This window comes from Bacillus rossius, chromosome 16 (assembly GCF_032445375.1).
Source record: "Bacillus rossius redtenbacheri isolate Brsri chromosome 16, Brsri_v3, whole genome shotgun sequence".
Taxonomy (NCBI): domain Eukaryota; kingdom Metazoa; phylum Arthropoda; class Insecta; order Phasmatodea; family Bacillidae; genus Bacillus; species Bacillus rossius.
Genome location: NC_086343.1, coordinates 44,452,508 through 44,465,003, shown reverse-complemented (window position 1 = coordinate 44,465,003; position 12,496 = coordinate 44,452,508). Strand labels below are relative to the sequence as shown.

Here is a 12,496-nt window from a genome sequence, read left to right as displayed (position 1 = left end):
TAATTTTGTCTTGTGGTGCAAATGCAGTGTATCCATTTGGCAGCTGCATTGGTGGGATAGTAGTGGGTTTAGCTGACTTTTTTTTTTAAATTTGCACAACGAATGGTTAATAGTGGCAAGCTGGGCGATATATTTTCTTCCCATTGTGTGGCTCTGTGGAGTGCTAGATAGTAGAGAAATTTCGTGTGTGTAGAATAATGTATTCTCTCTTCAGTCTGGGGCAGCTATTGCTTTTCCATCTGCGATGGGCCTGATTTTTGGCTGTGATTATGAGTTTGTCGAAGGGGTAGGGCATGTGTAGTTTCCTTCATTTTAGCTGTTGGAACAGATGTTTCAATTGCTTTGGCCAGTACTCTCGTGAGGGTGGCAGAGTATGTCTGCAGATCCGCAGCCGTTTAAACGGTGAGAGTGGGAGCCATTTGATTGTTAATGTAGGAAATTAAGGCAGGTTTTCAGTTCACGCGCACACTTTTTTTTTTTTTTATTTAAGCTCACACTTGAATATAGTTTTGTCTCTACGAACTGTCATAACCACACTCTATCGAATAGCTTCATCTATGACATTTTTAAAGGGGCAGGCGCCTCCCGACCAATGGGATCACGTCTTACTAGAAGATATGACTGTCATCACCGTGCCAATAGAAAATGTGTTGTTGTGAGAATGCGCATAGCAGAGGTATCGCCATTTCCGTGATGTAAGGATGCTAGTGTTTTGGTGTCTGAGGATAATACGATACGATTTAGACAATTTTGTGAGCTGAATCAATGCGAATCAAAATGCATTCGTTAGAAGAGGTAGGGGCGAATGTCCCTGCGTTTTTAGCGAAGTTATGGAAGATAGTGGAAGACCCAGAAACCAATGACCTTATACGTTGGAGTGCGGTATGTTAACTACACCTTTTCTCATGTTTTGGTTTTTTAAATTAATTTAGTGATACCTTTATGAATTTGTTACATTTTAACATGCATTATTTTCCAGCTCAATCATTTTGACGTATTCTTTCAACAGTAAATTAATGTTTGTATTGATCAATTTCTCCACAAAGTAAGTAGTTTTTAAAGGCCGTGATTATAATTTTTATAATATCGAAAACTATTAACGGTAGGTTTAAATTTTATGCTTTCTTTATTTTACATTGCATGCCCCCTTTTTTTTTTGACAATACAACTCAAAATTCTAATATTGAGTTATGAAGATAGAAGTTAGTATGTGCCTCTTATTTCTTTTTTGCAATAAGATTAATTGTTCAATTACGTTTATTTAAGCCTGTCTGGTGTAACATGTCGCTATCAGATACTACGAAATGGAAAAAAAAAAACTAACTTGGGTACTAGAAAGGCAACTTTACTTTGTATACATTTGTATACATTACTATCACGTTTGCTTCCACGATACACAGAAACGTATCAAATGGCAGCCACAGATGTTGCATTTCAATGTTTAGAATTATTAATTTAATTTTAAAAAAGTTATGCATTGTGATCATAGCATGGGTAGAATTTACGTACATAATAGAATTAAACAGCTAAGTAATAATAGTACACTACATAATCTTTTCCTTGAAACATTTTTTAACATATTTAGAACATAAAACATGGCTACCACCACAGCCAAGTAGGTACTCGGTTTTTATTGGTCGTACAGAGCAATGTAAACGGAAGAGCTGAGCATTGCCAAGCTAGTTTGCATGGGTCTGTCTTCATGCCATTGGAGAAACACTGTTCCATTTCCGTGTCTTTGTAGAATGGGCCTTATGTCCTCCGAAAACATCAAATTCTTAATGGATTCAGAGCAACTTGCAAGTGGGCAGGACTGTGAATTCGAAGGAAATTGTGGGGTAAACGTCGTTTAAGATAAGGAGAAGTATAATTCTTGCTTCTCGGCTTTTTTGAGAATAAAATAATTAAATTTGAAAATACTGTTTTCAAACACTAAAGACGTTCCTCTGTTTACCCTAAAAACAGTGTTTCTAAATTCCGACTGGTTTCTGTGAAATCACCCTTTATAGTTAACATTGCAATACACTAGGGTCTCGATAATCCGAGCTCCGATAATCCGAGTTCCCAATAATCCGAGTCAGTTTCGGGGGTTATGAGAAAGAAAAAAATATGAATTTTGCAAACACACATACATGTAGGGATGGCCAGGGCTACGTTGAGGAGGAAGGCCTGATGGGGTGAGTTGGGTAAGTGACTGTACATAGCAGGTAGCGGCCCACCCCTGTCAGAAGTCGCAAGCATCTATTTTTAGAACATTGGGGGAAACCCCTTTTCTCCGTCGGCCTAGATCCTCCGCCCCCTCGTCACTTCCCCGCGTTCCCTCCAGAGGGCAATTTTTAGTTCCCATAAGTTCTTCGCCATGAGCACATCTATGTAGTTACGTCCCAGTTCTATTACGAACCGGTATGAGTAAAAGAAAACATACTGAAATATCATTAAGTGATAAATTAGAAGCGCTGACGCGGGTTGATAAAGGTGAGCCGCTAAAAACAATTGCGCGTGATTTAGGAGTGAGTGCTGTTACTGTGGGTGACTGGAGGCGCAACAGACAGAAATTGGAGTTATGGCAAACTCAAAAAATCTTTCTCAGGCTACAACATCCAGATCTCGTATGAAAAAAAGTGAGTACGAAAAAACAAGTGAAGCTTTGTTTTCATGGGTTTTAGCACAGCGACAAAAAGGTGTCCCTCTTTCTGGGCCTATATTACAAGAAAAAGCGCAGTATTTTCGTAATAAATTACAAGAAGGTGAAAGCAATTTTAATGCCAGTAAAGGATGGCTGGATAAATGGAAAAAAAGATACGGTGTGCGGCAACTGCATATCACAGGAGAAAAGCTTTCAGCTGATGCTGCTGGTGCTGAAAACTATGTTCAAAAATTTCAAAGCATGATCGAAGAAGGGGGCTACACACATGATCAATTATATAACTGTGACGAGACTGGGTTAAATTTTAAAATGCTACCTGACAAGAGTCTAGCATCCAAAGACGAGATTTCCGCTCCTGGGCATAAAAAGAGCAAGGAACGAATTACTGTTATGCCATGTTCAAATGCCTCTGGGACACATAAGCTTCGTCCCTTGGTGATAGGAAAATTAAAAAAACCTAGAGCTTTTAAAAATGTAAATATGAACGCACTACCCGTCGCATACAAAAATCAAAAGAACTCGTGGTTCTTCGAGGAATTTGTTCCTTCAGTAGAAACTTTTTTAAAAGAACAACAATTACCGAGAAAAGCACTGTTGGTTATTGACAACGCTCCATCCCATCCAAACGTAGAAGAGCTTTCAAGTGATGAAATTAAAACTGTTTTCCTGCCCCCAAATGTGACTAGCCTCATTCAACCTATGGACCAAGGCGTCATTGCGACAATAAAGAAAAAGTACAGACGCATGCTTCTGACATATATTTTGCAAGAAGAAGAAATTTCATTAGTAGATATGCTAAAAACAGTTAATATAAAAGACGTTATCTATTGGTTAGTTGATGCGTGGTCAGAAATTAAACAGGAAACTATACAGAAATCCTGGTCAAAACTTATAAAACCGAGAGTTTCACAAAGTGAAGAAGAAGAAACAGTTGAAGATGACTGTGATAATATGACTCTATTGAATTTAATGGTGGCAATCCCTGGCTGCGAAATGGAATCCAGTGCTGAAGAGGTTAAGAAGTGGTTAGACAGTGATGAAATTGAAGAATTGACAGATGAGAAAATTATTGAAATGGTCAACAACCGGGATGAGGACACCGAAAAAGACGAACAAGGGGAAGAAGAAACCAACAAAAAAATTAGCCATGCAGATGGGTTTCTACGCTTAGAAAAGGCACTCGAATACGTGGAGCAGCAAGATGACGTCACGCCAAATGACGTAATGTTTTTTAATAAGTGGAGCACACGAGCAGCTGAGAAGCGAGGAGCATTAAAAAAACAAAAAACAATAATAGATTATTTTAAAAAATAATAATTATGTATATATTTCTAATCTGCCTTTCAATATGTTTGTATTTTATTTTTATTAAAACATCGACATATGTATTAGAAATTGATTTTGCGTGTTTTTATTCGTATTTCCAATAATCCGAGGTTCTGATAATCCGAGTTGGCCCCGGTCCCATCCAGCTCGGATTATCAAGGTTCTAGTGTACCTGTGAATTTATGTAGCTGCCGCTTTCCTGTCTAGGTCTGTGTGTGTATGTTTTGGAGAAGTTTAGTCTAAAATTTAGAATGATTGATTAGGTTAATTTAGGTACATTAAAATACTTTCAAACATTGTGGGTGGTTGGGTAGGTTAGCAGAGCTACATTCAAAATACTGTAAAATATTTTAAATGGTTACTTCAGAATTACTGATTTAAAATGTAACTTTTGTGACCAAACCATATGTTCACACAATTTCACAGTATTTTTAATGTAGCTCGACTATTTAATTTCTCAGTCATTTAAGTCTATGAAAGATGATATGGACATCTTTCATACACTTTATTTTCCTATAGTATGTGTTACAGAAGTTGTTTATGTGAGCGGCAAACTTTTGTGAGCTTCGGTATGTATGCTTTGGGTCTTGGAATGGACTCATCATGTGAACTTGCTATATGGTAATTTGTAAGCAACCACAAAAAATTTTACAGTATTTTTAATTTAGACATACCAACGGTCCAGAATATTTTAAAGTATTTTTAATGAAGCTAACTTGATTTAGATAATTGTTCCTTTTCACGTATCCAAGTTACTCCCTAGATCCTGAAGGCATGATCCTGTACCTATAATTGATCCTGTGGTACATGATGAAATGGATTCTGAACATAACAAAAATATCACAATTCAAACTACAAACAAATTATGTCAGGTCTTGTGGAATTTTATTTTTGTATATAACGTGCCATCATAATTAATTTTTATATCACAAGTTTTTTTTCTTAAGTCCAGGATCTGTCAACATATGTTATGTAACAGAAAGCATCATGTACTGCAGGATCAATGTGTACAGAATCGTGCCATCAGTATCAAAGTATTAACTTGCGTACGTATATGAAATGTTTCACTTATTTAAACAACCATTCTCACGGTCACAAATTTGTAATAATTATACTAAACATTACATGTACGCGGCCTTGGATTAGACGGTTGTGAATGCTAGGTTTGCCAGTCATGTTATGCTTCAAATATAAGAATGTTCTGATATGGGACTTTGGTAATTGTGACTCGAAGAGAGATCTGATGTAGTCAGTATTTTGCTGGTTTATATCAATGATTATGGCAGCTCAGATGAATTTTCTTGGGTTTGCCATTATATTAATAGGTGGATATGTGCCGTACCTAAGTTTGATATTATTGCTGTGTTTATCTCCACGAAAAACAAATAGGTTCATAAAGGGAGTAAGCATTAAGAAAAGTCATAATTAGTGTGGTTTATATGACATACTTTGCGACAAACTAACTAGTTTTAAAATGATTTTTTTAATTTTTATCTTCTGTTATTTACTTCCTTTTAGTCTGGGGTTTTAAAAAAAAAATCCTCTTTCCATTTCAAAATTTACATTCTTCATGGGTTTGTTTCAAAAATTTTAGTTTTGTTTTTTATCGTAAAATCCATTATTAGCCTATTTAGGTCTTATAGTTCCAATAATTCGTTCTGAGTTTGTCAGCGATATATATTTTGCTTATTTTTATTTATATTCTTGTCATCCTCACACGGTGCAACATTGGTTGCAAATATAACTACCAAATTTAGCTGTTTGTTTACAATTTTTTGTTCAAATCAATATGTATAAAATGATCATTTGACACAAAACATATTTAAATGCACAAATTTGTGTTAGTATTTGGAGAAGGCTGGAATGCATAAATAAATTCATTTTTCCAAGCAAAGAAGTCAAACATAAATAAAACTTATCGAAAGAATCAAAGCTATTTTGTAAGTTTTTAAAATCCAAAACAGAAAGCGAAATCAGTAAATCCGTATATCCTAGGCAAGTAAATTCAATTTTAAGTTGCATTTGTAAATTCACTTAATCCTGTCACTGATGTAAATTTATGAAAATATTTCTGTCTGTAAGGTAAATAACTAAAAGCACTATCTAATAGTTCTTTGGTGTACTATGCCATGATGATTGTGTCACTGAGGTTGACTTTAAAAAATCAATTAATAACTTCTATGAATTCTACTAAGCTGAAAAGATTCTAAACTTTACATTAAGATTTTTTTTCCTAGTAAGCCAATTTTGATCAAATGAAGCCTTTATGTTGCCCCAAGCTTCACTCGGGTTTCCTGTGAAAACTCCATAAAAATTCTCTAGTGCTTTTGGAGATTAGCATGTTCAAACAGACAAAAGTTTTTAAAAATAGTCTTATTGATATTGTATTCCTTTACACTTCCTACATCACCCACAGTTAGTTTTGCCAAATATTTTCTATGTACAGACATGACGGTTCTACAGTTTTATTATAGTAATTATATAACAATGATATCGTATATTGAATTGCCAAGAATATATTATGCTCCCGAAAGTTACACCTTAATTGCCTGCACAACTGTGGAGTTGATACTAGAAAATATTTTAGTCTATTATACACACACACACACACATCACACCAAATGAGGATAAGACTTTAGGGTTTTGAAATGTGGTCTACATCATCTGATCCTACATTATTTGGCAGGATGTTCTTACAGCTGTTTTCTTGCTTTATAAATGCATGTGTTTGCTTACGACCTGAGTTAGTGAACTAGATGACTGCCAAGAATATGATTGTACAACAAATGCCAACTCGAATGGGCTTTGGGCAGGGATAAAATAAGTAGTACGTTTATCAGAATGGTTTCTGTGCCGCAAAACCAAAGACAAAACAATTAGTTTGTGGCCTCTCATCGGCTTGTGCAGCATATCAGCATTCCTGACTTCTAGACCTGGGGTTCACTGCTGAGCCCGTCTGCATCAAGGTGTGGAAATAAATGTCCTCTAAAATATACAAAACGAAGTATATTTACTTAGCTTAAGGGAGTTTAGGCACATGTAGTAAGGTCGTGCAATTGATATTTAAGATGGCCTGGTGCAATACCTGAGCTGATTGGTACCAGTAATGGGATACTTTGATTTAAATTCTGAGGTAGTTTTCAGTTTACATCAAGGAAGTCACTTCAGGACGAACATGACTTGGCAGCAGTAGTGGTTGCTGTGTGTCGTCCACTTATCGCATGTTTCCCACCGCGTCTCCACTAGTTTCCTGCTGCCTGCTTGTGGTAGTGCTACTCTCTTAGCTGTTGGCCGAACGTAAGAAGAGACCAAAACGTACTAATGAAAGATAACACTATAAAAAAAACGCTGTACCTATTTTAATTCCCAACAATCAGGATTGGGGAGGCCTGAAAATGTCCACTTTCAAGCCTGGATTGTGGGCTGCTGTGCACACGTATCATAGCTTCTCAGTGTGCGCTCTCTAATAGCCTGACCAGTTCATCTCCAGTATAGCATGATCAGTCACCCACAATAAATAATGTTTTTACAGAAATTTAAAAAAAAATGTAAAAAAGTACTCTTATTTTTAAAATTCAACATATTTTAAATATTTTACTCTGGGACAGAGTTTTTAGTATAAGAATCAAGAAAAAAACATTACGTTTATTATAGTTTTGACACTTGGTATTTTGAGATTGGACAAGTAGGCCTACAGAAAATTGGATTACAAAGTGGTACTTTCATGATGCCACTAGCCAAATATTATTTGGAAAGCATTGTAAATATGAAATTTGTTTGTTTAAGATATGCCAAGGCAAAGGTTAACAAACGCCTCACTATTTCCGATAGCTGACTCAACTGGACACTTGTGTGTCACAGACGTAAGAGTAAAATTTCAGTTGAGTAAAGCTTGGTTAAATTCGTGTTTCATGGATGGCAGAAGTGGCAGTTGGTTCTATTCAGGCATTTGCGAGTGTTGGTAACATGCTGAACACGCAATTGCTTATTTTGAAACACACTGCAGTAACAGGACATACTAGCAGTCTAACCTGAGATGCAAACTCCTATTTGGCTTTTTAGATGTATCAGAAATTTTTTTTTACAGTTTGTTAAAAAAAAATTTGAGCTACAAATTATAAATCGGAGGGTTGATAGCGGTTTTCTGGAGATCCTTCAAACTAGAAATTCCCTTAGCATTCTGGTGATGACAAACAAGGTCTAGGGAAACTTTTTCTCCTGGGGACCAAATTCAAAAATTAATTTAATTAAGGTATTGGCCTGTGTGCGTAGGTTTCCTGTATACTTTAGTTTCCAGGCTGTTGTTTTTTCTGCTGACTAGTACATCCAGGAAAGGAATGCTACCTTTGGTTTCTTTTTCATAAGTTAACTTTATTGATGGCCTCAGAGAGTTGAGGTGGTTCACAAATTCCTCCAAAGTTTCAAGTCCATTTTGCCAGACATGTGCTGAACCAGTAACTGCTATTGCTAAGATTATAATCGTCTGTCATTTGTAAGCAGGGGCCATCTTACATTTTTGTTGAAAATGAGTTAACTGCAGAAATACATGTTTTCTTTCATCCTTCATGGTCTTTAAGAAGGGGATAACTGTATCTCTAATAGTTTTTAAGATATGACAGGGGCTAACCATAAATAAGTAAAATACAGTGATGCATTACAGTGTGCTCATTTTGTTTTTCTGCTCTCCTGAAAAGTTTATGTTTTGTAGGTTAGCCCCTTCTTACAAATGACAGATGAATGTAAGTTACCAAATACTTATTTTTTACCTCTTGCAGCTTAGTATATTTTAATTATTAGTGTTTTTCTATGGTAAGATAATGAGTGAAAAGTTAGAAAAAAAACAAAATATGAAACATCTGCATAAAGAATTTTTGAAAAATTTTTGTAGGCCGGCAATTTTTTTTGTTTGGTTTTTGAACTGTACAGTTGATTTCTAAGAGTTTGGCCATAAGGAACTGAGATGACATGTATTAATGGTTTTGTACCGTTTGTGATTCTTGTGTTTTACTGGACACAATGGACTATATAAATGGTTTCACCTTAGGTATTACATATAAAGTTTTTTTTTATTTTTAAGGAATTTTTCAGTGTTTCTGTAATAAAGTTTTCCCTGGTATAATATGAAGTTTTTCAACATTGGTAGTATTTTATGTTAGGTATGTATTATATGCTTTTGTGCAAGTAATGTCATTGAAGCAACAGTGTCATCGTTCCGACCCCACATGGTCTGCCAACGTGAGAAAGTGAAAATGGCTTTACAGTGTGTGCCAACCTCAGGGTTCTACAGAACCTGCCTGCTCTTTGTGCTGTCTCCACACATCGTCCATTGCAGTACTTCTTGTGATCTCCCTGGGGCAGTTGTGCAAGTGTTGGAAAAAATTAACGAATAATTAAGTACAAAGTGTTCAAGTGGAACGGTGCTCTCGCAATTACCAGAGTCCCATGTTATAACCCTGTCAAGTGGTGTGGCACCCGGCTAGGGGAGCTAGGGGAGCTACAGGCGGCAGGCTCGGGACAGGGGTGGTTGTGTGCGCAGGAGGGGGCCAGCTTCATCATCCAGAACACGGCGCGGTTCTCGCGGGAGCTGCTGCCGCTCTACTACAAGCACAACAACATGGCCAGCTTCATCCGCCAGCTCAACATGTGTGAGTGCCTCGAGTGCTTCAGCTCACCATGCATAATCTTCAGTTAAAAATGATTGAAATTACATCTTGGGAGTTGACAAAGTTTGACTGAAAGTGTTACTTTTATACACACAATCACATTCACTCACACACTCACACCCCCACACACCCACACACCCACACACCCACACACCCACACACCCACACACCCACACCCCCACACATTCACACCCCCACACACTCACACCCCCACACATACACACTCACCCCCACACACTCACACCCCCACACACTCACACACTCACACCCCCACACATTCACACCCCCACACACCCACACACTCACACACTCACACACCCACACCCCCACACATTCACACCCCCACACACTCACACCCCCACACATACACACTCACCCCCACACACTCACACCCCCACACACTCACACCCCCACACATTCACACCCCCACACACTCACACCCCCACACGCTCACACTCCCACACGCTCACACTCCCACACGCTCACACCCCCTCACACTCACACCCCTACACTCACCCCCACACACTCACACCCCCACACGCTCACACTCCCACACGCTCACACCCCCTCACACTCACACCCCTACACTCACACCCCCACACACTCACACATTCACTCACTTAACTCACACATATACACACACATATATATATATGTGATGTATTTACAAATAAATGTTTACAGAATAAAATAAGAGGAGCAGTTAGGTATGTGTAATCTGTCCGTGGAAACCCAGAATCCTAGCACCCAGTGAGTCCCCATGATGCAGTCGGGCAGTATTCGCCTTATTTACCAACAGGAGACAACGTATAGCATGCATCTAGTGTCGAGACTCGCTGCAGAGCACTCGGTGCAATGCTGCTGTTATAGAACATCCGTAGAAATGGTTCTAGATAAAACAATGTGTAGCAGCGTGAAAGTGCAGTAGTGCAAGATGGCTGGAGAATCGGTGCTATTTAAGGCAGACTGATGCTCTAGTACTAGCTCTTTGCGGGTTAATGAAACAGACTGTGTGATCAATCTGGACTAGTAGACATATCCCCCCTCCCGAATCCTAATAAACCTATCATCCCCAACAATAAATGGAAATAGTTTGAAAGCAAACCGTAGGAAAAGTAGTTCTATGTCCCCCACCTCCCCAAATGAAATTCTGTGTGTGCTGCTGCAAGTGGGGGATTTTGAATACACACCCTAGCCCGTGAAGCTGGTTTAGTGCGGTCAGCGCTCCATGTTTGAGCTAGATGGCTGGCGTGGTCATGCCACGGTGCTAACCAGCCTCCAGGCTGAAGACTGTTTGTTCGTGCAAGCACTTGGCACAGAGCAAAGTAAACCAATCAAATTGTTTACGGCTCCAATATCTTTTGAGCCTGGTACTAGGTTTCCAGACACGCTGCTGTTAGGGGGGTAGTGCTTTTACGTAGGTTTATTTAGTTCCTGTACAAAAACATTTCACGATGCTCACTACATATCCACACAGTTCTCATAACACAACTGAAATTTCTCTGCTTGAACACGTGAAAGTAAACTTTAACACTGAAAAGTTCTTAATACTCGCTTCCACATTTTAATCTCGTAAAAACATCCCGAAATCGCTTTGCGTCGACGGTACAGGCCAAGGACACGGCTACAATCACTGTGGCCCCATCGTGGGCTGATTGTCGATGACTGTGGTCGATAAAATTCTAAAGACATGTCCGAAACGAGGTTGAGTACCGGCGCTGTAAAACTGGTTCCGTAATGCGTAGAGCCACTCCCAAACACGACCTATTCAGGCAACGTCAAGCAGAGAACCGAGGGATGATGCCACTGCTTTCAGCCAGACCGAGAGGAGGAGTCGCCTGATCACCCAATCACAACACAGCTTTCATAAAGCAACCAATCACAACATATTTCACTACAGAAAAACTTAGACAAGGCAATACATGTTTTACTCTCTCTGTTTTTCTGGTCACATGGTAGGCACTGTGGGAAATGTACTAGTTCCACTTACTCACCATAAGAACACACATCACAAGACAGCCTCTACAGCTGAAAATACTTGTGAAGGAAACCATGGCACCGCTGAGCCGCACACCTCTCTCTCGTCCTTTCTTTCACTCGGACAATACCAATTGCTCTAGAATCATTTTGAAAGCTTCTGAATAACTTCCAACATAAAAGACAGGCATCAAACAAAATTTAAATTAAATAACATACTGAAATAATACATTTACACATATAATAATGAGAACCAGTTAAAATATAGTTACATGTTTTTTTCTAAATAAAAAATCTAAAAACAAAATTTATTTACAAGATTTATAAATTACAAGTAGCCTATAAAAACAAGTTCACTATAACCTTGAAACCATAATACCAGCTTATTTCCTGTAAATGAAAAAGTATAATATTTTTTGTCAAAATTCTTTTAAAAGCTGGGGAGGGCGGTGCCCTGAAATGTTACCCTTCAAAATTTTTAAATGTCAAATGGTAATTAAAACACAAATCTTAGGCAGTCAGGGTTGTAATAAAAAGACTGATATTCTAAGGTACTACTAGACTTTTTCCTTGTAATAGGGCTATGTCGACCTTCCATCAAACTCTAAAAACTCACAAAAGTGTTTGATAAAAGTATTACCTAGTAATGTTTTCCACAGTGTTGAAATCTGTGTAGTTTGAACTTGAAAGTAATGTTGCTTTTTCATGCTGCTTCTGAAAAAGACACATGGTACAAAAGTTGATAATGTAATGCATAACTTTGATTGTGCTACATATCTGGCCTGCTAGTGTGTAGCAGGACTGTATTGAGGCCAGGGGAAAGGTGTGGTCTGGCAGGTAGTGTAGCAGGTGTGAAGGAGGGGTGTGTGCTGCAGATGTCGCC

The 12,496-nt window shown here is 38.2% G+C and overlaps 1 protein-coding gene across 10 annotated transcripts in view; it reads left to right on the top strand.

Annotated features, from left to right (window-relative positions):
* The first annotated feature begins 602 nt into the window (after positions 1 to 602).
* The window catches only part of LOC134540339 (heat shock factor protein-like), a 72,634-nt gene continuing 60,740 nt past the window's right edge, over positions 603 to 12,496 (top strand). For 7 of the 10 annotated variants that reach the window (XM_063383011.1, XM_063383009.1, XM_063383005.1 and 4 more), the window contains exons 1-2: positions 626 to 882; positions 9,510 to 9,618. In XM_063383011.1, coding sequence (XP_063239081.1) covers positions 766 to 882; positions 9,510 to 9,618 — 226 coding nt within the window. In that variant the 5' untranslated portion in view covers positions 626 to 765. Of the gene's footprint in view, positions 883 to 9,509; positions 9,619 to 12,496 lie in introns of all 10 variants that reach the window. The other 3 variants (XM_063383007.1, XM_063383003.1, XM_063383004.1) reach the window with 2 other exon arrangements.